This window comes from Aspergillus homomorphus (genome assembly GCF_003184865.1).
Source record: "Aspergillus homomorphus CBS 101889 unplaced genomic scaffold BO97scaffold_2, whole genome shotgun sequence".
NCBI classification, from domain to species: domain Eukaryota; kingdom Fungi; phylum Ascomycota; class Eurotiomycetes; order Eurotiales; family Aspergillaceae; genus Aspergillus; species Aspergillus homomorphus.
Window position 1 is genome coordinate 276,426 of NW_020291888.1, and position 24,390 is coordinate 300,815.

The following is a 24,390-nucleotide window of genomic DNA, read 5'->3' on the forward strand; positions in this document are numbered from 1 at the left end:
GACATAAAAAAGGAGGACATGCATAATGACGGGTTGATCAACCATCTTCGTTGCGATTATTCATTCATTCAACTTTCTTTTCCTTTCCTTATTGTTGTTCAACGGGTATGATTCCTTACTTCTTTCTGGCTGTGTGTATTGACACTTTTGGATATAGCTGCCATTTTGTCTGTCTGTCTGTCCGTCAGTCTGTCAGTCACTGTTTACTTCACTCATGATGACCGATTTGCATCTCTCTTGCACATGTCATGGCGCTTGTGGTGTTTGGGATTGGATTGGTCCCGCTGAGGCTGCTGTCGAAGTCTTGATTTCTCGTGTTTTTTTGTTGTTTCCACTGTGCATAGCATATAGCATGCAAGATATGAGTTTTGCTTTTGGACTGTCGACTGGATTTGGTGATGAGGGCGATGTCTGAGACAGACCCGGATTGCTAAGAGTAACCTGAGGTATTCATGTGAGGCTGCTGGCTGTAAACTCGAAGGACTAATTCAGCTTGTTTTGTTACTCTGATCAAGACAGTCGCTAGTCTGTGCTGTCGTGCGGAAGTTGCATCGCTGTCTTACGTGAGGGGCACTTATTTTGCTGCCCCGATGAGAAGAAGTCAAGCTCAGTGGAATAGACGGTATCTCTTCGAGGCAATAAGTAACTGCCGCCAGAAGTCTAATATTGCAGCTAGCTATATCTAAGCTGGATGATAATACAAGAGTTGCTCCAGATTTAATTGTCTTGTCACAGCCAGGGGTAACATCGCTGACATCCTCGTGCAATCCTAACCACCCATGGTTCGTTCTCTCATGGCCTGGCTTCAAGAAGTTCTACAGGGCCGCCGACAGCCTAACGCTCCCCATTTGTCGGGGTGGTGAGCGCTGTCCGCCTTTTCTGCCTCTGCCACGCGGGTTAACGCCCACTTAACCATATACTCCGACCGCAGGAGTTGATCCGCCGAGGGCCGTTCAGCAGGTTCAAAGGCCAACATAGCCTGGAGCAATTCCCCCAACGCCCGAAACTCACCCGCCGCAACGTCCCACTCGCACAACAGCTCCGTCTCACCGCGGCCCATATCCCAGAGTCGCCGACGCAGCCGCCGGAAGACGGGCGTGCTGATGCGGCGGAAATCAGCGACCCATGATCCGTCGTCCTCGAAGAATTCGGAGCGCTTGGCCCAGGCGTTCCACCCTCTCGAGGGCGGATGGCCCAGCGTATTAACCATCTCGGCGACGATGTCGTCTCGGTCCCAGGCGAAGGTCTCGAAGAGTGGGCGCTCGCCCAGGACCTCGTACAGGCTGACACCTAGGGTCCAGATATCCGCGGCGGTGGGCTGGGTGATTGGTTCATTGAAGAAGTCTTCTGGTGGGGCGTAGAGGGCTGGGGTGTGGAGTGTCGGTGCGGTTGTCTGTGATATCATGAAGGACGTGCCGTAGTCTGAGATGATGAGCTCTGGGTTATCCTGCTCGTTGGCGGGCATGCGCATGGCCATTGGGTAGATGGCGTGCGGCGGTGCGTGGGGTGACCCCGGCTTCTCGTCCACTCGCCGGATAGGAACCATGTAGGGTTGGCGGAAGCGCTTGTATAGCTCTGCTGTGCTTAGGTCGTCGAAATTTGGTATGCGTATAAGGAAGTTTCGCAAATGCAGTTCTGCCGGCGATTAGTGTACGGGATGGATAAACAGAGATGCACAGCCGAACTTTCTTCACCTCCGTGACATATGCCGTTTGCATGTAAATATGACATCTCGAGAAGGAGTTGGGCGGCAAGTGATCTAGCAGCATCTGGTGGAAACATGAAGTTTGGGCAGTCCTCCTTGGACTTAGCAATACTAACGCCAGCAGGCTCGCCGACCAAGCACCGGTGATGTCCGTTTGGGCCGGTGAACGAGAATTGATCGGATAGTCGTGGAATGAATCGCTATCCAGCATGAGGAAAGTCGCTCTTCATCAGATTATATAGGATTTCTGCCTCATGGCTATCTGGGGATGCTCTCGCAGTCAATATCTTTAGCGATACGTAGCGCCGCCGTTGCTGATCCCGAGCGAGCCAGATGGTTGAATATCCACCAAATCCAAACTTGTGAACGGCAGTGTAGCGGGCCACTATAGAAGGTGTCTCCGATGAGAGTCGGGTGGTATCCACCGGGTACGTAGTTCTCAAAATCTTCGACATCTACCTCGGATGGTATATCTCTTCTGTTGGTGAAGTAGCCATGGGGTGGAGGCATCGGAATGAGGGTTGTGACAGACGGAAGCTGCGGTGGGAGCTGGTTGTTGGCGTACTTCTCCATCGGCATGGGAAGATACCTTGACTTTCGTCGACGAAGTATCACGGTTTTGGAGAATAGGCGAGGGAATTCTCAGCTAGGGTTCATGTTCATGTGCATGTCCTTGCAGAGGTCATTGAGTGACGAGAGACGCATTATGACTGCCAGTAGCCACTGAAGATAGACATGCAGCCATAGGCTCAATATAGAGCGCAAGTCTTGAGCCACGAGGTTGAGATCGACGTCCAGTTAGTTGGAGTTCTTCACTCTTTCAAAATCGTAGGCCTGTAGCATTTGTATTGCTCACGTGGTAGCATGTCATGCCCCACATTGCAACCCCTGGACAATGGTAAGAAGGACCCGAAGGCGTGCAGAGACTTTCTCGAACAACCGTTCGACTGAGCGAACAACTTTATGGTAGGAGATTCAATGATAGTAGAGACAATTTCTCCACCCAGCGGAATCTCAAGCCAGAACAAACGCGGGTAGGGGGCGGATAAGTGGGTAAGAAAGCCTGTTCATAGATTGAGCATGTGTAGATCGCAATGTAAAGCTTGACGTCCTGCGAGGAGAATAGTTTGACAATTACAAGTGCACCGAACACACACAATTAGTCAAGTGGCCCGTGGCCACGAAATGTGTAGCTTTATTCGACTAGACCTAACTGGCAGAGACACCAGCACCTAAGTCAAAGCATGCAAGACAGACATTATGTACAGCGATTGATCGTCAATCCCAGAAAAAGAAGCTCCAAATGATACCCTGCATCCTTACGGCCACTGAGGCATGGGAGCATGACTGTCCGGCTCTTACGACAAATACAAACCGGCAGCGCCTCATCGAAGCGAGGCATGACCATCTGTCGTATGCCCATTGGCTGGCTAGCCACGCAGAGTACGATGTGAAGACTGGAAGCATGATAAAGGAAGAGGATTAGGGCAGAGAAGTATAGAGAAACCAACCTTGGAAGTTTTGCCGGCAGGCGTGGATTGAATCGCAACGCAAGCGATCCGGATACCAGATCAACTGTGTAATCGGTCAGACACGGCTGCGATTGTGTTTTCATCAATGCATATTCGTCCAGAGCAAGGGAACGGCTAAATGTGAACCCAAATACCGTTCTTGTAATTCTGGTCCTTGGCTTGACTTTGCATGGGGAGCCCGCCCCGATGGAATTGCATATTCTCAGAAGCTCCGAAGCCCCACTCACGCGGGCGTGGAGGCAGCGCTAGCCACCCCATTGGAGACGCCGTTGGAGGTGACTTGACGCTTGGCAGCCGGGTGGGATGCGTCCTGTTCAATCAGTTGATATCAGTTATATCCAAAGATGGGATCTGACAAGTTTCACACGATCCGCGAAGAAGCGCATTTCGTAAATGGGACTAGCGCCGCTTCGTGCTATACTTTGGCTATCTTGTTTGCACTTACGTCCAGTGAATCGATGGTCCGCTTCTGGCCGCTTGCGTCGGATCTCTTGATGATCTTCTTCTTCGGGCGAAGAGGTTTCTTCTCTCCGGGTTGGAATACATCGTCGGGTAAGTCGAAACTGTTGATGGCAGTCAGCATGAAGATCGCGCGGCTGGCCGACGAAACACTTACCTGCGAACATGGGTGATTGCCACATCCATGACCTCAGGCTGATATCCAGGCCACGCAGTGCAGAGAGACTTGAACAGCTGGGCATCGGACGAGATGTCCAATGATCGTGATGCACCTTCAATTGTCAGCGGAGCCACCAGAGAGGCGCGATTGACATACCTGGTTCGAGTGGTTTCAGCTCCAGCCCGATATAGTATGTGGCCGTGTACATGACTCGGGTGTCCTCTGCAGCTTTCTCTTCTGTGGCCGGGACCTCTCTGTTTTCAGCACCATTTTGCGCAGCGGCTTCATGGGCTGCATCCTTGGTCTCATCGGTAGTCTCCGTTTTGATCTCTCTATCCTGATATTTGGTAGAACCAGTCTTAACGGCCTCGATTTCTTCCTCAGAAGAGACTTTGTGCACCCTCTCGAAACCTTTAGGAAATGGGTGGGCGACGGCGATCGTCGCTTTCCTGTCAAGGGCACCAACAAGGTGGCGGATTTTAGATTCCACAAGACCGGACCAAACCGACTCTGCCTCCTTGGTCCTGCTAGAAGCCGTGATGCTGAGGTAGTACTTGTAGTCCTGGGTGAAGAACGTGTGTCGTTTGAACAGATCATTCCAGTTAAGTTGCTTTGTGAAGATTTTGTCTACAATGTCACCACCTCTCTGTAACTCGCGAAGAATAACAGTTTTGGTTGACACGGAAACGTTGTGGGTGGCGCACATGGAGGGATATGCCGGCGTGATGATGGGCATCAAATGGAATCGGTCACCGTTGTAGATCTAGGATCACATTAGCCGCTCATCCGATGAATGTGGGTTCTCGGCCAGCTTTACCTTCGGATTCCACACTTTCATTTGTAGGGGGCCATCTTCGATCGGCTTCAGTAAAACAGGCTGAGGCCAAGCCCACTTGGTCATGATGCGGAAGAACTTGCCAACAATAACCGATCCCGTAGCCTGGGGGTATAGTTGACACACTCTTGCAACAAGCATTGCCCAAGCAACGCCACCGGGAAACCCAACAACGTTGGCGTAAATCGCTCGCTCTGTTTGAAACATGGGGTATTAGCACAATAAGCAAACGAGAATGATCTGCATTCACAAGCACTTACGCTGTGCCCAAAGTTTGATGGCACGCAAGGCCAGGCGGAACGTTTTCTGCTGAGGTACAAGCTCCAGGATCTGGTCGGTGACACGAGTTCCGTTGAGCGACCGAACTTCTTTCTCGTCCAAGCCCCGCAAATAATCATTGTTCTTCAAGTCTAGACTCATAGGCACGGACGGTACGATCAAGCGCGCAAAGATCAGATCGATACTGATTCCCGAGAGCTCCATTTTAATAATTGGGACGAAGGCGTCGGGAACTGGAGTCATTTTCTCGATGGCCCCGGGCGGAGCAAGTCGTTCAAGAACGGGAGGGAAATCAGAAAAGAAATCGTCGATTACAACATGCTTTGGTCCGACGACCAGCGTATCGATATCCGACCCTATTGGAAATGACCGTCAATATAACTTATACTGGCCGATGCAAATGATTTAGCGAAACTGACCCGGCCCATAGACACCAAGGCGATAACTTCCGTATGTGAGGATCTTCCCTCCGGCTGCCTCCACGGCTGCAGGGGAGAGACCCTTCTTGCGGCTGACGACTTTGACGAACTCGAGGGCGACGCGTTGAAGCAGTTGAAGGACTTGTTGTCTGAGTAGCACTTGGAGTATCAGCATCCGTGTCAAGTGAGTCCAGTCGACTTGACGTGAAAGCTCTCACCTTCGTTCAGTCTCCGCAGGACTCTCGAAATTATTCTGCGCCTTCAACTCGGAAATCAAATCATCATTGGCGGCAAGTTCGTCTGGGGTAGGTAGAGCAGTAGAGATGGGAGGGGTGACCCCCCACTGCCTGGCTGGTGGTGCTGTCATGTTCACTCTTTGTCTGCCAGGTGTTACAGGATAATGCGGTTGCGCCGATTAGGCGCTAGGAAGCAGCGACTAGATACGGAGTGGACGCGAGAATAAAGGAACGGCAGCAAGCGTGAAAAAGAAAATCACCAAGTATGGTGGGTGAGATATTTGAAGTGTGATAAAAAGAAAATGCAAAAAGGGACTTGAAGGGAAAGTAAGGAAGAAGAGGCTGGCAATGTAACAACTGCTTTGATCGATTCGGAGTTGGAAATGAGGAGGCGCTTGAAGGTTTATCGCCGGCCACCAGATCAGCCGCTGATTCAGCATTCCAGCCCATCACGTGTTGATTGCTGATTTCGGGAAACTGCTCAATAACTACAATGCCAATTCCACTCATACAAAGTCTGTTACTGTTCATGACGCTGAAGACTCGCGCAACTAATTTCAGCGATCGTGATCAAGGCTTCCCTAAAGTGACCGACTTGAGTCTCGGACCTAAATCCTCCCCGATGGAAGGAGCTGTTTCCTCGAAAAACTCCCTCAATCTCGTATCCAACCACCCGAAATCATCCTTACTCAATCCTGGACCACCAGCCCAATCTGTCATATCATGCATCAGAGGCAGTACTTCTAAGCACACAGGGAAGGACTTACGGCCCCAAATTGATGGGAAAACGGCGAGAGTGCCAACGCCCGGCATCATACAGGCAACCTCATATTCCGAGTCCTCGGGCCTGGGCAGTCAGCCATGAGCTTCCGCTCCATGATAAGATAAAACATGCAGTATGGGCATACTCACGGGAAATATAGGTCGGTTTTCCCAGGCAACACCAAGACCTTCGCTTTTATAGAAGCCAAGGCCTTCTCGAAATCGCCGTTGTAAAGCTCTTGGTTTGCCACGTCTCCATTTTGCCATGTTTGCAGCATCGTCAGGAGATTGGCCGGATCTAGAATGCAGGACATATCAGCCAAGGCTCCGCGGCCGTCATTCGCGCTTGGGTATGCCAACCTTTCGAAAGCGCCCAGCTTTCCCAGAAGTTCACCATGAAATCCTCCAAATTCTTGTATCCCAAAGCAGTCTCATATAGCTTCTCCCGATAGAATGCTTGCGAGAATCCCCTTCCAAAGATTTGCGACGTCAGAATGCTGCCTGCTTGAGCCTGGAATAGGGGAATTTCGATGCTCACCAGCCAGCGTAACCCCTACCAAAAGCCTTCAGTCCGACCTCTTTCTCCTTGTCGCTCCAGATTCTATCTGACTGGTCTGCTTCGAGAACACCAGCATCTCCGGATCCTGCCGAAGAGATATGCTTCGCCGCTAGCAAAGCACATTTCACGCCCTCGAGGAACACCTGGTTGTGGATCGAGGTCCTGGCGGAGCCGCAGAACGGCACGACTAGATCCAAGAAATCGGGATACTGCGTCGCCCACTGGAAGCTTTGCGCGGCTCCCATTGACCACCCGAGCACTGCGAATAGATGAGTGATGCCTAGATGCTGGGTCACCAGCGTATACTGAGCGCGGACATTATCGTAGATGGAGCATTTGGGAAAGGGGCTTTGGATGGGGTAATTGGAAGGCGACGTTGACTGGCCGTTTCCAAAGAGCGCGGGAATCACTATGAAGTAGTTGCTCGGGTTGAGGGCCTTGTCTTCTCCAATCAACCAGAAATTGTCGGAGATTTCTGAGCTCGGTAGTGTGAGTATGCAATCCATTCATGGAGATTCAAGGCTATTGCAGTACGTACCGCCAGAGAACCACGAAGGGTAAACGATCGCGGGCAACCTTGGATCCCCAAAGGTTGTATATGCGATGTGAGCGTCAACTAGCTTCTCCCCACTCTGGAGCTCCCAGTCTCCAAGTTTGAAGGTCTTGTAATCATGCTTCGTCATCTTGCTGAACGGATAGGCGGATCCACAGATTGGGTTGTAGAGCGATTTGCTGCTGTGCGATGAGTCTGATGAAGTACTGGCGAGTCACAAGTAGAGAGGGGGGTGGGAGGGGTCTATAAACCTTGTATTTCCTTGTCTTGTCTTATCGAGGGCACCTGATACAGCTCAGACACTAGAGGAGATGCTAGTTTGTACTCCCTATTTTGGACTGAGTTCCCGCTACTGGTACTGATGCATATTCACTTCGTTATTGATTATAGCTAAAACACTGATCTACTGTTATTCTACCTAGCCGCTGGAGAGTAGCACGCTTAACGATCGCATAAATGACTGGTTTCCATGGGTTGAACAAGACAATCGATATTACTGATCTCAAGCTACAATTGATTCCTGACCATTGAAGAAGTCATATCGCTTTCGAAAAGCAGGACGTGATTTGGCTTGGGTTCGCGATGTGCTGCCACAACGATTGCGTTGATGATAAGCACATGAATGCTCCCCCAGTTTCCGTCCCGCCGCGGGGTCGTTCCGGCCGCTTACCCACGGGATTCGGCACGGATAACTTATCGGCAGTGGGGGTTTAATGCCACGCCTTATTAATGCTCTCACGCTCTGTAGCTGCGTGGTGTTACGGAGAACGTCTCGAGACGTCATAGTGGAATTACGCCTCGGTCAACTTAGCTCGGCAATCACAATCTTGGATTCTTGCCCGTCCTTCAGCAGTTTACCTTAAATCCCGTTGCACCACCGCCTCTCATCAATCGCTTGGCGCCGCTCTCTAAAGCCTATCTATACTCTTGCGTGAGTCCATTGTCCCATGAATTTGCAGTCATGGCGCCGTGATGCTGTACGGACTGTGATGACAACAATGATCCAGCAGCGACAGCTGACAATCGCTAACGCAATCCAGTACCCCCCCAAAGAGTTTCCCATCATTATTTCCGAGCAAATCACCTTCCTCGTTTCCATTCGCAATCTTCAGCCATGTTCAAAGTTCACGACGACTTTGAGAAAGTCCAGGCTTCTCGGCCGGATTTTAACCGGGATATCCCAGTCACTTTTTCGAAGCCTCCTAAACCGGACTGGAAGGAGGGAGATGGTGGCAATGATGGCGGCGAGAGTCTGAAAAAGAGCCATGTGCAGATTGACCCTTACGAGGAAGGGCGCCCTGTGACATCCAACTATAAGCTTCTCATCTCCGGGATGGTTCCTAGACCGATTGCCCTCATTAGCACAAAGTCGAAAGATGGAAAGACGGCAAACCTGGCTCCATTCAGTTACTCCCAGGTTATCAACCATGACCCTCCGCTTTTCATTGTGGGATTTGTTGGGTCCCTGGACAAGGCGAAAGATACGCTGAAGAACCTGGCGGAGACCGGGGAATGTGTGATCAACATCATCTCCGAGCACTTTGTTGAAGCAGCCAACGCGACCGCCATCAACGCTCCTTACGGCGTATCGGAATGGGAGATTTCCGGATTACACCAAGAGCCCAGTGCCATTGTTCAACCCGCTCGGGTCAAGGAATCCATCTTGTCTATTGAAGGGAAGCTTGTCGAGACCAAGGAGTTCGAAAGCAGATCAACCCCCGGGAAGAAGGCTAGCGTTCTCGCGATCATCGAAGGGGTTCGGTTCTGGGTTAGAGATGATGCCATCAACGAGGATAAGAGCATTGTGGACCTGAAGGTTCTCAAGCCCATCAGTCGATTGGGAGGCATCTCGTACGGGCGGACCACTGATGCAATTGAGATTCCAAGACCGCAATTCTAGACGGTGTACGGAGTAGCGAACTCAGGCATCCAGGCGATGAATTACTCGGGAGGGATGTCTGGGACATGGCTGCGGAGATGTGGTAGGGCAATAGACAGAGTATGTTGTTGATTTGTAGAATAATATAGAAATATAAATGTCACGAATAGAGATGTCGCTTTTTAGAATCAGGTCTGAAGGTAAAAACCTGAAGGCCATTACTCATTCATAGTTGACTGTTCCAGCGGATGAGGGACGGGGAGCCGACCGACCGAGTCAGGGAGGTGTTTTCGCGTGGAGTCCACGGTGGAGCTGCGAGCTCGGGTTTTACCCTCTCCCCCCCCCCACCATACGGAGGAGAAGATGGAGCAATCGAGCACAGAGCACAAGAGTCCTCCTCCACTCTCAGCTTCCCCCAGACTTGGGACAGCTGAGAGAGTCCAGACCTTCATCAGACCTCCAGGCGACCGACTCTCCTAGTCAAGATTGCTTGTGCTCTTTCTATCTTTAAGATGAGGAAAAAGACAAAAGCAATGCCAATTCTTTTCTCTCACCCGAACAGCAAGCCGGCGAGATCTTGGGGTGGCCAAGTTCCGTAATGAGGCTGTAAGGGAAGTGAAATACTTGATAGTCACATGGCAACAATTATTCCATCAGCGCGGCGGGACCAGTCCATTCATTTTCTTTTTCCCTTTCACATTTTGGTCTTTCTTTTCTCCTGCTTCCAAGTTGCTTCTGCCGCCCTTCCATGAGGTACTAGAACAAGAGACCTCGTTCATCTTTCCAATCACATCCCTCGTCCACCTTTCAAATCGATTACCTGGGCGGATCCGACCGGCCGAACCTGGTCGACTGGAGATTGTGTTCAAGTGTTCAAGTGATACGAAAGGAACCCGCATCGAATCACTTGCTAAGCGGTCAGGCTAGAATTGCTTGGGCTTCCATTTTCGAGGTGGCTTCTTTTTCGACGCGGCCTGTTAAGGCAGAAAAAGGAGTCCAAAGCTACGAAGCTGAGGTTAAGCTGGCGCACTTCAACCCAACGAGCAAGCAAAGTCATCGCTGTGGGGGCTCCTGGGAGGGCATGACCAGGAACCTCGTACCTCACCTTAAGTTCCACCGCTAGTCGCCCCTCCCAAGAAGTATTCATATCTGTTGTCCTCGAGAAAAAGAAGAAGAATCGAGACAGTCTCCCCTCATTAGCCTGCCTCCGATCCCGCGACAAATCTACACCGGTCATATTCGAAACAGCGCTTGTCCATGGAGTTTCCCCCCCGTCGAGTGCTTTCGTTCAGAGATCTCGTTCTTCGTCCTTGCCCACGACTTGTATACTCCTCCCAGCCTGCGATCCCCCTGCGCATCATTTGCGGGTACGATCGATCGCCATAGAAGTTCTAGACTCACCTACCAGGTGCCCAATGTGTCGTGACCCCGGATGATCATCCGCTCGCCATGAGCCATCCTTCTCCCCAGAAGAACAGCGGAAACATTGTTCCCCCTCCGCGACAGATCCGCTTCGTCTCGACAGACGGTCAACCTCAAACAAAGCGACGGCGAGTCAACGCAGCGTAAGTCTTGAATGCTATCTAGCCCCAGCTGGCTCATTTCTCTCACTGTGATCAATCATTAACTTGTGGCTCATATATTCTTTAGGTGCTTAACGTGTCGCAAGCGCAAAATCCGGTGCTCTGGTGAACAACCAGGTGAGTGAAGGCCAGGATCCTCGCGGCCGCAGGCGATCGCTAATAGTTCGCATTTGGGCGCATCAGTGTGTAAGACTTGCTCCGACTACAATCATGTATGCCAAGGGTATAGCGAGTCGACGAGCCATGCTCGATCACAATCGGACTCCGGAACCCGAGCTCACACGATCACATCTCTATCCATTCCTATCGAGAATAGTTCGCGCGTTGCTCTGAAAGTGGAGGCTCGCTCCCCGGGTCCCTCACGTCGAGCGACCGTACCCTCTAGCGATCGCAACGACAAGCCTACAGCACAACTTACGTCGTCGTTGGAGGTGAAGGAGACACCATTGAGAAAGGATGTGTCCTCAGGAACAACAAAAGAACTTGAGCAGCAACCGTCTGCAGAAAGCCCAGAGAGTAGTATGTGATTGTCCCCCCGCGTCGCTCGATTCATGGTGGTCATCTATGCTTACCATAGTCTTTTAGATCGCACCTCCTTGAGTTCCAGCGCTCGCACGCACGTCCCTTACTTCAGGTATTTTGGGCCAACCGCTATAGTTCCTGGCTTCAAGCAGATGGTTCGGATTCCCCAGAGCGGATGTTGAGCCGGCTCCGATGCTAATTTATTCGCTTGCAGGTCGTCCAGGTTCGAGGGTCTCGCAAGAGTAATCCCTCGTTATCATCAGGTTTGTTTCACTCTGCTTCCCATAAGCCTGTTTGGTGTTCAAACATGGGTAGCTGATGTATTGTAATTACACATGTAGAGTCCTTATCGCCGCTTCGGAGTCCTAAATTCCCGAATGCAGGTGGTACTCATGGAGGCGTTTTGCCCGACACCCGCGACAGTCGTGATTACAACACTATCCCGTTCTATGACCGCGACGATACCCTTCCTGTCAGTAATCTCGTGATGCATCTGTGTGATCTGTTCTTCGTGCATCTAGGGTGCAGCTTCCCCTTTCTACAACGAGACAGATTTCTGAGGGATGTGAAAGATAAGAAGGTAGACACAATGCTTGTGGATTCTATCTGTGCTCTGTCTGCGCGGTTCTCTCTCCATCCACTATTGAGTCCGCCTCAAGCTCCCTCGATAGATGGATCCGAACCAGAAATGGATATGAAGAAATCGAATCGCGGTCAGCCGTTTGCTCATCGAGCAATGAGTGCTTTGGTCGATTCCCTCTCTTGTCCCACTATCTCCGTCGTACAAGCATGCCTTCTATTGGCTTATGAGGAATTCGGGTCGAACCATGATAGTGGCCTCTGGATGTATTTGGGCATCTCTATCAGGATGGCGCAGGACTTAGGAATGCAGAAAGTGCAGGGCTTGGAATACAACTATGGTCAGAGCGGAGTCACCCCCAACGCAGTGCTGACTGGGCAAGCTGGGAAGTTGAGAGATGATCAATATGACGAACCACAATTATCGCCAACCCCAAGGAGCCAGCCACGGGATGCGGAAGGTCGACGTGCCTTGGAACGGGAGCGAGTGGATTCCTTCTGGAGTATCTTCTTTCTCGATCGAGTAATCTCATCTGGCACGGGAAGGCCGGTTACCTTACGCGACGAAGACATTGAACTTTGCTTCCCCCTTCAGTCCGAATCGAGGTTGCCAAATGGCTGGCCGGCACCATTCCCTCCACTTATCCGCATAATCCATTTGTACGGCAGAGTGACAGACCTCATCAACGGGATTCAGGATGTCAAGCACGTTACTTCGGAAACATTGAAAATGCTAGCTGGCATGGAAAGCGACTTGACAGGTAACGATATCTAGATTTTCGAGGTTATACACAGCAGCTGACAATGATTGAATCAGGCATATACCAACGCCTGTCTCCTAGACTCCACTTCAACGCAGCGAACTTCCAAGCCTATGTCAAGGCGAAAGAAGGAACAAACTTCATTCTTCTACACTTCGTATGCTTGACCTTCCTTATTCTTGCAGCCCATGGCCACTAACCCAAAATAGTGGTTTCATACCTTGATAGTGTTGCTCCATCAACCCACGCTTCTCCATTCCTTCGGAGGGACAATTCAGCACCTATATCCGAACAGCAGGGAACTTTCAATGTCTTCAGCTAAGACCATCGCTGACATCCTGTCTTTCTCGGAGCTGGTTGATGGAAAGAGTTTCATCGGTAATCCCTTCACAAGCCAGCCAATGTACATTGCAGCATGTGCTTTCCTTATGGAAAGTGCCTATTACTCCTCCCCATCCTCGAGGGCCGGCTCGCCTCCCATCCAGCCCTTGCTAGCCAATCAATCCAGTGGATTTGTGATGCCCAGCATGGACCCGGCTACCGGCTCTGAACGGAAACCTACCGCCAAGCACATTCTCCTTGCATCAGCTGCGAAAGAGAATTACCAAAGATGCTATAAAGCATTGAAAGCACTCGAGACCTATTGGGAGGGCACAAAATATATCCTCACAGTCTTGGACCAAAAGGCCAAGGGGATCGTGGATCCACTCTTGTATACTGTGGAGGAGATGGAGAGTACTGTTGAACTATCTTCGGTCCAGCCGCTCGCCGCACCACAATGGCGACGAACGCAGTCGTCAAGTGATGGAGCGGTTATCGATCCACCAATGTCTGGGGCCGATGCATCAGAGGATGGAAGACGGTCTCCAAAAATTGATCCCAGTCAAGGTAAGACTCGTCACAGTTCCACTACCCCAATTATGAAGCTAACAGTCCCCGAGCTATTGGATGGGCTCTTACTGGTGCTACAAATTCCTCGCAACCAAACCTAAGCCTCCTATATCAGATGCCCGCGCAGACAGAGTCAATCCCAGACAAGCCAGCATATTCATCCCAGTACAGCCATAGCTATCCTCATGTATCTGTTCAATCGAGTGCTGGTGGGAATTCGAGCTCATTCCCACAGGCCATAGAGCCGGCCCGGAGCACAGCGGCAACCCCGGGGCCATCGATGGCACCAGCATCTGCACAATACTCACCTCTGGCATCTTCTGGTAGGGTTACAACTTCTGATGCCAACCTGCTACTCGGTTTAAACACATCTTTTCCTGGCCCGGCTTCCCGCCCACATAACCCTCGGTCGGCTTTCAGCCATGCAATGCCTTCCTCTTCATGCGGGCTCGAGAGCCACGTACCAGCTTATCATTATGGTATCCCTTCTACTGCGAGCGACAACCATACAGGGAATGGACACTTGATCGCACAAAATTCCATTCCACAACCTGATGTAGGGTCTCACGCCGGAGATGTGTTTATTGAGAGTCAGGATGTTGACATGGCGATGCTCCAACAACAAGATCAGCTACCCTTTGCTTTTAGTGGCGAGATACTTCCATGGCTCGAATATCTTCCACAGGACGTCCTCAACTACTTTGGTGATAATCAAAACTACCAAAATATGCTGAGTCCAGATGATGAGACCCCTCGACCACATTAAGTTTTTGTCCACATGCTCTTTTGCATGATCTCTGCGCTCTGTGGTCATTTCTGAGACCAATTTTCGGTCCTTTAATGAGAAGACCGACGTCGAGAGGGCTCGTTTTGACTCTCTTCTTCCGCTTTATTGTTCCGTATATCTGTCCTTTCCAGCGACAAGCATTGGCTATCAGCATAGTTTTCTTGGTGCTTTAATCTCCTTGAGATTGAGTTTGTCTCACTAGCCGTTGACTTCATTTGAATGCATATTGGGAGGCTCTTTGATGTTTGTCGCTTGAGCGTAATGACTGTCTTTGGCCGCTTGCTTCATGCCATGTATTTACCTGTACATTCAGAATCCGACTTCATCATTAGAATTTTGGGCGCTTCGTCTTTATCATACACCGGTTCGAACTCGCCGTACTGGTACTTCGATCTCCGGGCCCGCTGTGGGGTTGCGGTGACAGGACCCGCCTAGACCGCAGTCCCGCAGGCCCGCCCATGGAACTGAATCCCTTGATTGTCTTATGCCAAGAGCCCCAAGGGATTGTCAGGGTCTACCTTTGTACCTTCAAGACCCAGCAATATAACCCCTTCCAGATAGTCAGTCAACCTCCCGCTGCCTATAGCAGTAATGGCTAATATTTCACTGTATCATCAACTCAGCAGGTTTCTATGTTCCGCAATCAACATCATCAGCTGCATCTACCTCGTTCTATACATCCTCTCCCTCCGCTATTACCACAACCTTAGCTATCGCGATCCCACGTCCTTCTTCTTCGACCCCGACCGTGCCTACGCAAGACAGTACTCTACCAAGCGAATTGCCGAAGCCGAAGCGTTCCTTCCTCGCCTCCTCCAACAATCTAGTGCCGCCGCCAACGAGACCACACGAAGCGCAACCAACAGTATGCGTAGGCATCGTGACAATCCGTCGGCGGGGCGACCAATACGTCGGATTGACAGTGGCATCACTCCTAGACGGCCTCAGCGACTCCGAGAGAACTCAGATCCTCTTGTACCTCCGCGTGGGCAACACCGACGCGACAGAGCACCCGATCTTCGCAGAGAAATGGGTGGAAACGCTCCCCGACCGTCTCCTGACGTATTCGCCAGATGACCCCGACTTCCACAACTACAAGAATGGGAGGCCGGCGGCTGGTATCGGAACAGATCCATCTACGATTTCACAGCGTTGATGCAGAGCTGCTACGAGACCGGCGCCGAATACATCGCCATGATCGAAGACGACACCCTGGCCGTCAAGGGCTGGTTCCCGGCTGCGTTGCAAGCGCTCGGCACCGTTCAGGAACGGGCCGCCCGTCGAGGGCAGGAGTGGTTGTACCTTCGACTGTTCTACGTTGATGGCCTGCTGGGCTGGAATGCCGAGGAATGGCTGCATTACCTCGCTTGGTCATTCATAGTCTGGGCGGTGCTTACAGGGATAATGGTCGTCTCTAAGAAACGAGTGTTCAAGACGCAGCTCTGGCGTCTACCGGCTTGTGCGATCTGGTTAGCCTCCTGCGTCCTCATACCCGCTGCCATTGCCCTGCATTTCATGGCTGGCAGGCAGACCATGTGGCCCATCTCCGCCGGCGTGCATGAGATGAACAAGTACGGTTGTTGCTCGCAGGGCCTGGTTTTTCCTCGATCGATCGTCCCGCGCTTCTTGGAGCAGACAGATTTGACGACCGACTGGCTGGTTGATATGATGATTGAGACTATTGCGGACCGCCAGCACTGGACGCGCTGGGCCGTAGTGCCGCCGTTGCTGCAGCATATCGGCGCGACGAGCTCGAAGGGGTATGGGTTTGACAACTCTGCGAAGACGATATGGAATTTCCGGTTTGAGGAGTATGATAGATAGTTGCCTATATTGTGAATAGCGAGAATTGTGTATTCTGCTGAGGGAAGGAATACCAGCGTAGTCAGCGATTTTCGTCACCGAGACGTTGAGAGAGCATCGTCCCATATAGCACTAACTACTGCCCTGCAGGTGTATACACACTAGTTTAGAGTATTGACTAAGATATATACCCGGTATCTTAACCTATACTAGTATTGGAATCTTATAAAGATATAACTTGGGCTACTAATGACTGACGTCCTTAAGGTCTGCCACCACACCTCAGTTGGGCCAGGGCTTGTTCCACCCCATCAATGGGAGGCCCAGCGGCCCCCCACTGCTCGCTTGGGTTATTCTACCCCCTGACTGTCTCCTGCCGAGACATTGCTTGTTGCTTTTGCAGCATGCGTATTCGTAGTTAATGAAACTAATATGCGTTACGCGGGCATTTCATCAATATACCAGAAGATCCAAAACCTTTCCTTCAAATATTGCCAAGTCCTGACCTGCATATCGCTGTCCTCATCAGAGTCTTCTGGCTCGGGAAGATTTCTCCGACCACCACTGATCTGCAGCCCCTTTTTTCTGCTCGTAAGTGTGCAAAGTGCTTTCCGCTCTTCGCTATCTCGTGCGACATAATCCGTTTTATGGCGACCTTATTATTGATCGTTCTGCTGTCGATCACTGACCTGAAGAGTTTATACCTTCAGGCACACAGCAGCAAGTAACGCGTGTACAACACGGATCACGACGAACGCGGATTGCAGTGGTAATTTGCAAGAAAGTTACTACGAAAATGACTGGCTAGCTGCAGTCCCTTATCTATAGTTCGTCGACGAGTCTCTTCCAGTCACTGGTTCTGTTGCCACTAACTATCTCTTTACCAATACATTGTTATAACGTGTACTTTCTCCACGGTTCTCCCCGGCATCCAAATTAAGCTATCCGTCCTTCTGCAGCTCCACCGCCTGGAGTTCCAAGTTAATTGGTTTTTGTGTGTCCATCAATCAAACCGCCATCTGCCGATCCGTAGCACTAAGAGCCATATGAAGGAAACGCTCTACGCAACAATCTTTGGGTCTGAGCACAGAAGATCATCGCCGATATTCTGGTTCTCGTTTTCGGCGATGAGAGATTTGGGGCAGCACCGAGGTTGGGCAGTTGCTTTGATTTTGCGGCAGCTTTCCTCGAATTCGGCAGTATTTTTCGAACTCGAAGCTGTGTGCTCATCGCAGGTCAGTTAGACCCTATCAGAGGTTTTCAAGGGAACTAGGGTATCATCTTACGAGCCATGCAGACGCTGTAGGGATAATGTTCCGCAGTCCATGGCATGGTAAAGCAGCATGCAGGAGTAGGCTCAAGAGGGTTGCCGTTGCCGGTTTGACAGACAGAATCAGCGCGCTCGCTGAGGATAGCAGGCTGAGCCAAGGCAACGCCTGCGGAGGCGGCAAGAAGAATAGTGGAAGTCCTCATTTTGATTTTGATAAAGTCAACTGAGATGTAACGAGGGCAGTCGTTTTGTTCGAAATAGCAGGTGCGAGGTACGGATATTTAAACATGACATTGGCGTCCCATCCATTCGATGAGTCGACCACAAGTCAAACATTCCCAGACATCAAGCCGATCTACAACTACTACAATAGGGCGGTGATATAACTATCGCTTTCCTATTTAGTCATCTTGTCTGTAGGTTTTGCTCCTTTTCACTAACTCCGCAGTACTCTTGTGGGGATTGCTCCATAATTCTCCGCTGTAATACAACGACCCACACCTGCCCAGTAGAATACGAGGAGTATGAAAGAATCGTAGTGAGGTAGCTGAACTCAGCTGAATCACCTATCGTCACCGCAAGTTCAGTCACTCGTAGCAGAAAAGTCAAAAACTTTTAGCCCCATCACTCCACACCCAAAAGAACACATATACAAAACGAAGCAAATATCACAGCTTCCTAACACTAGTAGAACTCTATTTATTGGAATGTAATGACATCGACCTGGCTAGCTAGTCATATTCATCCTTCTCTGAGAGATTTTTCAGCTCCACTGATAATAGGGATTCGTGAGAGTCACGTCGAACTAGTACTGGGACACACCGAGATCTTCGAACCTCTTGTGGATCCCGATTCGAGTTAGCTTCACTAGCGCCTGCATATGCATGGTAAGTGCATGTTGATATTCCATTGGGTGGTTCCATTTACGGAGCTCGGCAAATTAAGAAATCTGCCGGCAAAATCACACGCAGAAGAATTACATACATATATTATCCCCTGCAGTCCTCAAAAAAGAAGAATTAAAAAGATTTCCTAATAAAGAGTTCTAATTATAATACCCTCGGCCTCTAAGCACCCTAGCATCCTTATATAACAAGAGGCTATTACGTGATAGAAAAGACTGTAAGAGTCCCCGAAGAAGCTTAGAAGAAGAGTTGTTAAGCTTAGGCCGGGGGGTAATAAAGAAGATCCAGGTGTCTTAGTAGGTAGGCGGTTACCGCTGCGGTGAGAATACTTGTCAAAAGTTTTCTATTTGCCGAGTGGCCACAATTCCGGCTGAATCCCAACAAGATCATCTGTAAATCCGACCCACCGACTGCCGATCCTTCCTCATAAGATCTGCAATACGTTTATGTTGTAGGCCCCTTTAAACCCCAGGATCTAGCAATACACATGTAAAGACTATAGGTACTCTTGGATGTGTGCGTTAGCGTTGCCCGACGCTTACCCCCACTCTTACCTATATAAATCTCTCTACGTACCCTGCCGACCCTAAAACTTTTTGACATATAAACACTCAACATCGTACTTCAAATCTAATCATCCGAACTAGATTACAAAGCCCACCCAACATGAATTCCCAAAAAAACAGATTAGAACTAGTGAGTTCTTAACTTTTTGAATCTACTTTCTAGCGACTTTGAAGCTAACTATCTAGCAAGAGATTCATCGGGACCTATGAGAATCAAATATTCTTCGAGCACTGCATGCAGTGGCATAGAATGAAGCCAGCGTACATTTACCTTACTTTGACAGATAAACGTGTAGATACTGATGTTTGTGATAGCCTGCAGCGCCTCTACGGCAGATTTGGACTGCCCGATCTCAATCAACAAATGGGTAGAAGCAAAATGGAATGGAAGTTTCTGGGGTCGGGGCCACCCTTCAGAGACATGGTAGTGTGTGTATCCCCTATGCCTCCAAATTCATATCGCTTATCATAGATCTCGTACGAGAGACGGTAAACTCAGCTAATACTCGCTTTGTACTAGGTTATATCTGCCAGAGGATTCAGTGTTCGATATCGAAGCTATGAACAAAGTGAAGCCGAGAGAGGTAGACCCCAAAAACTATGTTTTCGACATGGAAGTTTCTGCCGTCATTGCCCCAAACCCGTATGCCTAGGTACTCTCGACACGTGGTGTGAGATTATCAATAGGACTTACTTCTGATCTTGATGAGTGATAACGCATCTTTATCTACTGGAGTGAGTGATCAGTTTGAGCTGAAAACCATGCATTGCACAACTATCTACAATATCTTCGTGAAGATCGCGGAGATAGACATAGTGCCAGAAATCATTTGCAATCATTTGGACTGTTTGCATTAGGTGGGGATAGCATCATAGGTGGGCACTGCAGACTCCAATTCGAGTAGACAGCCCAATCGACGACACAAACAAACACAAACAAACAGTTGGATGGGCAGGGATCCACTTAGTGCTGTTGCTTCACTCCCTCGCCTTCCGGCCGCAGGAGGGGAGGGGGTAGCCATTCATCAAGCAGATTACAAACCACGTTCCAAGTGCCTTCATTATCCCACAAACATTTAGTCGCTCTTAATTAATGAACCCAAGTATGCCTTCTGATACTTCTGCAGATTGTGCAGAGGGTTAGATAGATAAGTGGGCTGCTTGCCTCTTGGTGGCATTTAGTCTATGATACTGATCGAAACACGAGAGTCTCGGTGGCTTCCTAAAAGTCTTCCCTTTGACAGCTTGTTTCTTTTTATCTTCTCCGAGGGCTGAAAAGACTGGCACCTCCTTTCCTGATGCTGTTCGAGGCATGCCGTCGCTTCTCCTAAGTTAGACGTCAGGCTCGACTTCGGCAACAGTGGGCACTCGGGGTAGATCCAGCCGGAAATACCGGGCGACCTCCTGGATACAGCTCCAAAACACCTCTGTATCATGTTTTGAGATGCCAACCCGTCTGGCACCCCGACTATGCCAATGGGGTTCGATTTTCAAATTCTGAATCATGATGCTCGCCGGCACGACAATCTCGGTTTCGACGTCATTCAGGACGGTCCGGTCCGAGAGATACAGGCCGTAGGTGATCTCGGTGGAAAGCCATTGGAAGTCTTTGTGCGCATCGAAGAGGCTTAACGTGGACCTTTCGTCGCGACCGTAGACCGAGCGGAACCATCTTGTGGCATTCTCGTGGTTCTGTGCGTCGCATTGCCACTTCTCGCGGGTCATGGTGTAATCTTTATCCGGCTCCTGCTCCACCTGGCTGATCGCAATGATACACTCAATCGGCTTGCAGCATCCCACAATCGAGACACATTTGATCAATGCTTCTCGAATTCTGCGGACGAGTGCCTGCCGCTTGGCGGACGACGTGAATTCTTCTTTTTGGGTCAAATATAGGTAGAGATCGCTTGCTAGCTCGGGGTTCGGGCCGGTCCCAAGTCTTTTGCTTTCAAGTTGGCTTCGATTCTGTGGAAAAGGTCCACAACAGTAGCGGCGGCCTTTGCCGGTTGAAACCCGGGCTCGGTTTTTTGCTCAGTGTTTGACATTGTGGCAGACTTTGATGATCTGGAAATGGACGAGGGGAGCCGAACAATGGTTATGGGCTTCAAAGGTCGTAACTACACATCTGTCAATTTCTTTTCTTCTTGTGATACCCGGAGCAATTTATACTCTCCACTACCTGGCTATAGCTACTGACTCAAGACACCAGCCCCCCTCTCCCCCTTTTCCTTTACGAAAAGTCACGATGCCAGAAGGGTATAACCGAAGTTCTCCATCAGGAACCCACTGGGCAGGTGTCTTAGTCTAGGTTACATCCAAGGCCTGACCCAGGATGACGAACGTAGGGAATGATCAGGCATTTGTTCTACCTCTGATTGGTCAGCTCTTCTTCTTGACTTCAAAATCCATCCGGGCTTCGATGGCCCCACTAAGGGAAGATCCGCAATGTCTTGGCCGCGAGACACGGTGAGAGCCACCCACAGATGTCCAGCTCGGGGGAAGATAATTGTAGTCAGTGGTCGGAGTTTATGGACAAGGTATACCGACGAGTGTGGCTGGGCGTGGGTAAGTGAACAGTTGATATATCAGGACTAGGGATGATTTCTCTGGGGCAAAAAGGCTACCCAACGGATGCCTGGGGCACCAACGTGGACTCCAAGAACAGTCATGTGACCTTGTCAATCCCCCGCGTTTCACAACCAACTCTTGATTCATGTCTTTCCAACGCATCTTTTACTCGATCTGGCTCAGAAAAAAATATGAGACTCACAAGCATCAATCAATTATCATGGAAATGTTGCCCAATGAGCTGCTTACCTCTATCGGCGAGTATAGTCGGGAGGGAAGGTACCGCTCAAGATCCGTTCGGGCCCTGAGCCTATGCTCTAAGCGCTTCCATCATGTCTTTCAACCGCTACTCGATTCCGACATCCTGCTTACCGGAAATCCCCTCACTGCCCGTGATGTCGCTCTAATCATGCGATTCTGGAAACGTCCAGCACTCGCTTGTCGGGTGCGTCGTTTCGAGGTCCTGTGGGAGGAATCTGCCAACTCGCGGCGACGCCATGGGACGTTCAATACGCAGCAGCCTGAAGCCGTGGTCTTCATCGAACACGCTCTGACTGAGATCTTCGGCGACCAGCAACCGCGTCTCAAATGCAGGTGGAGAGTGCATCTGTACAACCTGAATACAGAGGCCTGGGCGGCGATCCTCCTCGTCCGCTTGACTCGTTTGCGGACCCTGGTGCTGAGCCACAGTGAAGACGAGGGATTGGTGGCAGAGATTATGCGCAGGGCTGCGCAACGGCAGCGACCTTTCCATCGAGCGCCACCCTTCCCGATCCTCCAGGAAATTCAGGCCGAGGCCGCGTGGAGCAGGGCCTGGAGGTAACCCGGTTCGCAGGAGCCCTTTTACGCGCTCCCTTGGGCCGCTGGATTGGTGAACACTGCGACATTTGCTATGTTGAAAGAACTATAAGCACATACGACCACAGGGTGTGGAAACCAGGGCTTCCCGTCCGCTCAGCCGTACTTAAGCCACACGCCGGGAGGTTAGTAGTTTTTCTTTTCGTCTTAAAGGTCCCTTAAATTTCTTCTTCCTTTTCTATCTCTTTGTTCTTTTCTTTTTCACATGCCTCTACGTTAGTATATAGGCCGCGTGGATGATATCCTCAGCATGTCCAAAAAAAAGCGCCAGGCAGCCGGGGGGTGAAGGATCTGGTCATCGCTAAGAATATGTCAAAAGCTGACTATAACTTGCCCGGAATACGCACCACTCGTCAAACTCTTTCACCACGGCCGGAGAGAACTGTTAGTTTTCTTCTCCATTACCTTAGAACATTTGCTCCTCTTTTTCATCAAAATTTTCCACTTACTGCCAGGAAACACCAATACAAGGAGATAACCAGGAGCAGAAGATTTTATGTTAACGGCCGCGCTAAGTACATATACATAGTACTTATCAAGCAGCATAGATAGAGCAACGCGCAGCCATTAACCAAAATTCTACAGTTCTCCCCTCGCAGCCTTCCAAAAAAACACATTAGCCAAACTACTGGATCACATCTCTTCATCTTCACAATTTCCACCGCATTCCGTTGCACTGGGCCGTATCATAAGGCGATGCATCTCTTGTGCGGCGCCTCTTGCAGGCTCGCTGCAGCCCTAAACCCCGAGACATATTCGGCCGAAGGACCAAAACGCTGTCCACTCGGTCACGGACCCTTTGAAGTTCTGTCTACGTAGTGGCAAAGAATCTAATATCATTAATTATGTCCTCTTCTCCTTCTACATCGTCTTCATATTCTAGGGAATAAGGATCGCTTTATTCAATAGATACAAGCTTCTTTATTCCGTTTCGCTTCAATCCCAACTCGTCATCTACCATTCTACCTCATTCCCCTCAACAAGTCGCCGTGGTAGCAGGTTATTTGCTCGGCTCCGCGGTCAAGCGCAAGTGACCCTCCCAGGTACCGCCATGGGTCATCGTACAGCAACCACGGACAGCGCCGGCGGCGTTGAGGGCGGTGGCACAGTTCTCGACGGCGGCCAGGATCGTCTTCTTCTCGGCGGTGGTCTCGCAGTTTGAGCCAGAGGTCGTGGCCTCATAAGCGTAGCCCTCGACATAGCTTTCTTCGGAGTCGACGCCGTAGGTGACCGAGCACGAATCGGCGGTGGACTTCGCCTTGATGATCGCGGCAATATACTGGTAAATGTTGACGCCGGCCTCGGCGGCTAGAACGACGGTCGAGACGCCGCCGACCACCGTCGCGTAGGCCACCGCGGTGGCGATCCCCGTGCGCTTGGCGAGTTCCCCGTCTTGCGCGTACAGGCTCACGTAGTCGGCATTGACCGTGTCAAAGGTCACGGTCAGGTTGGTACCTGCCCCATCCCACTCGGTGGACTCCGGGATGTAAGTTATGTGAGTCCCGTTGTAGCCCGCAAGGCAACGCCCAGCAAGGCCAAATGCGAGCAGACCAGAAAGGACTTTGCGGGAGAGGACCATTCTCCGGTTCGATATCGGATAACGGCCGCACAAAGATCAAGGATAAGAGTAAGAAAGATAATATACCCGTCGGCAAGCATGGATGGGACTGCGAACTGGCGGAGGAGCCGAGAGGTATGACTTGAAAGGATTAAATGGGATGTGTGGGAGACAGAGCGATGGCAGTTCCTGGTGAATGGATGGCCTTTTATATCCGTTATACCACCTTCTAAAAAGCACTAGTTTTGAAGCGAGGCAGTTGTTGTGTGACTGTTTTTCAGCTATCGTGCTTCACGCTCCGAATTCTTGTAGAGCAGCGATTTTGGGTAGAGGTAGTCATACGGCAGGGAGCTAAGTCGGG

General features: G+C 50.5%; 11 protein-coding genes across 11 annotated transcripts; 4 read left to right on the forward strand and 7 right to left on the reverse strand.

Annotated features, from left to right (window-relative positions):
• Positions 1 to 757: 757 nt before the first annotated feature.
• Positions 758 to 2,284, reverse strand: BO97DRAFT_474766 (kinase-like protein; the record flags this gene model as incomplete). The annotated part of the gene is made up of 3 exons (XM_025700348.1): positions 758 to 1,635; positions 1,695 to 1,905; positions 2,165 to 2,284. The coding sequence occupies 3 exons, from the start codon at positions 2,282 to 2,284 to the stop codon at positions 806 to 808; spliced, it is 1,161 nt and encodes a 386-aa protein (XP_025555884.1). The 3' UTR covers positions 758 to 805.
• A 583-nt stretch (positions 2,285 to 2,867) lies between these two features.
• BO97DRAFT_74560 (uncharacterized protein) lies at positions 2,868 to 3,450 on the reverse strand. Its single transcript, XM_025701035.1, has one exon. It carries the CDS (start codon positions 3,318 to 3,320, stop codon positions 2,964 to 2,966), a length of 357 nt encoding a protein of 118 aa, XP_025555885.1. The 5' UTR covers positions 3,321 to 3,450; the 3' UTR covers positions 2,868 to 2,963.
• A 10-nt stretch (positions 3,451 to 3,460) lies between these two features.
• BO97DRAFT_335052 (polynucleotide adenylyltransferase) lies at positions 3,461 to 5,756 on the reverse strand (the record flags this gene model as incomplete). The annotated part of the gene is made up of 8 exons (XM_025691420.1): positions 3,461 to 3,547; positions 3,683 to 3,800; positions 3,854 to 3,968; positions 4,013 to 4,619; positions 4,674 to 4,885; positions 4,952 to 5,326; positions 5,390 to 5,538; positions 5,608 to 5,756. 8 exons carry the CDS (start codon positions 5,754 to 5,756, stop codon positions 3,461 to 3,463), a joined length of 1,812 nt encoding a protein of 603 aa, XP_025555886.1.
• Positions 5,757 to 6,067: 311 nt separating this feature from the next.
• On the reverse strand, positions 6,068 to 7,699 carry BO97DRAFT_474768 (homoserine acetyltransferase family protein). Its single transcript, XM_025700349.1, has 6 exons — positions 7,485 to 7,699; positions 6,926 to 7,421; positions 6,748 to 6,857; positions 6,538 to 6,685; positions 6,393 to 6,472; positions 6,068 to 6,338 (listed from the first exon to the last, which is right to left on the reverse strand). The coding sequence occupies exons 1-6, from the start codon at positions 7,627 to 7,629 to the stop codon at positions 6,196 to 6,198; spliced, it is 1,122 nt and encodes a 373-aa protein (XP_025555887.1). The 5' UTR covers positions 7,630 to 7,699; the 3' UTR covers positions 6,068 to 6,195.
• Positions 7,700 to 8,362: 663 nt separating this feature from the next.
• Positions 8,363 to 9,646, forward strand: BO97DRAFT_402390 (flavin reductase family protein). Its single transcript, XM_025694489.1, has one exon. The coding sequence runs from the start codon at positions 8,614 to 8,616 to the stop codon at positions 9,397 to 9,399; it is 786 nt and encodes a 261-aa protein (XP_025555888.1). The 5' UTR covers positions 8,363 to 8,613; the 3' UTR covers positions 9,400 to 9,646.
• Positions 9,647 to 10,721: 1,075 nt separating this feature from the next.
• Positions 10,722 to 14,600, forward strand: BO97DRAFT_74627 (putative C6 transcription factor). The gene is made up of 9 exons (XM_025701036.1): positions 10,722 to 10,943; positions 11,029 to 11,078; positions 11,145 to 11,480; positions 11,547 to 11,638; positions 11,698 to 11,746; positions 11,825 to 12,823; positions 12,880 to 12,980; positions 13,033 to 13,711; positions 13,765 to 14,600. The coding sequence occupies exons 1-9, from the start codon at positions 10,828 to 10,830 to the stop codon at positions 14,478 to 14,480; spliced, it is 3,138 nt and encodes a 1,045-aa protein (XP_025555889.1). The 5' UTR covers positions 10,722 to 10,827; the 3' UTR covers positions 14,481 to 14,600.
• A 492-nt stretch (positions 14,601 to 15,092) lies between these two features.
• Positions 15,093 to 16,325, forward strand: BO97DRAFT_430816 (uncharacterized protein; the record flags this gene model as incomplete). Its single annotated transcript, XM_025697460.1, has 3 exons — positions 15,093 to 15,298; positions 15,345 to 15,553; positions 15,601 to 16,325. 3 exons carry the CDS (start codon positions 15,093 to 15,095, stop codon positions 16,323 to 16,325), a joined length of 1,140 nt encoding a protein of 379 aa, XP_025555890.1.
• Positions 16,326 to 17,364: 1,039 nt separating this feature from the next.
• On the reverse strand, positions 17,365 to 17,777 carry BO97DRAFT_420128 (uncharacterized protein; the record flags this gene model as incomplete). Its single annotated transcript, XM_025696622.1, has 2 exons — positions 17,365 to 17,522; positions 17,591 to 17,777. 2 exons carry the CDS (start codon positions 17,775 to 17,777, stop codon positions 17,365 to 17,367), a joined length of 345 nt encoding a protein of 114 aa, XP_025555891.1.
• A 2,600-nt stretch (positions 17,778 to 20,377) lies between these two features.
• Positions 20,378 to 21,405, reverse strand: BO97DRAFT_430817 (uncharacterized protein; the record flags this gene model as incomplete). Its single annotated transcript, XM_025697461.1, has 2 exons — positions 20,378 to 21,010; positions 21,373 to 21,405. 2 exons carry the CDS (start codon positions 21,403 to 21,405, stop codon positions 20,378 to 20,380), a joined length of 666 nt encoding a protein of 221 aa, XP_025555892.1.
• A 392-nt stretch (positions 21,406 to 21,797) lies between these two features.
• BO97DRAFT_474773 (uncharacterized protein) lies at positions 21,798 to 22,711 on the forward strand (the record flags this gene model as incomplete). Its single annotated transcript, XM_025700350.1, has 3 exons — positions 21,798 to 22,432; positions 22,540 to 22,596; positions 22,699 to 22,711. The coding sequence occupies exons 1-3, from the start codon at positions 21,834 to 21,836 to the stop codon at positions 22,709 to 22,711; spliced, it is 669 nt and encodes a 222-aa protein (XP_025555893.1). The 5' UTR covers positions 21,798 to 21,833.
• Positions 22,712 to 23,383: 672 nt separating this feature from the next.
• On the reverse strand, positions 23,384 to 24,306 carry BO97DRAFT_74777 (uncharacterized protein). The gene has a single exon (XM_025701037.1). The coding sequence runs from the start codon at positions 24,048 to 24,050 to the stop codon at positions 23,472 to 23,474; it is 579 nt and encodes a 192-aa protein (XP_025555894.1). The 5' UTR covers positions 24,051 to 24,306; the 3' UTR covers positions 23,384 to 23,471.
• Between the last annotated feature and the right edge of the window lie 84 nt (positions 24,307 to 24,390).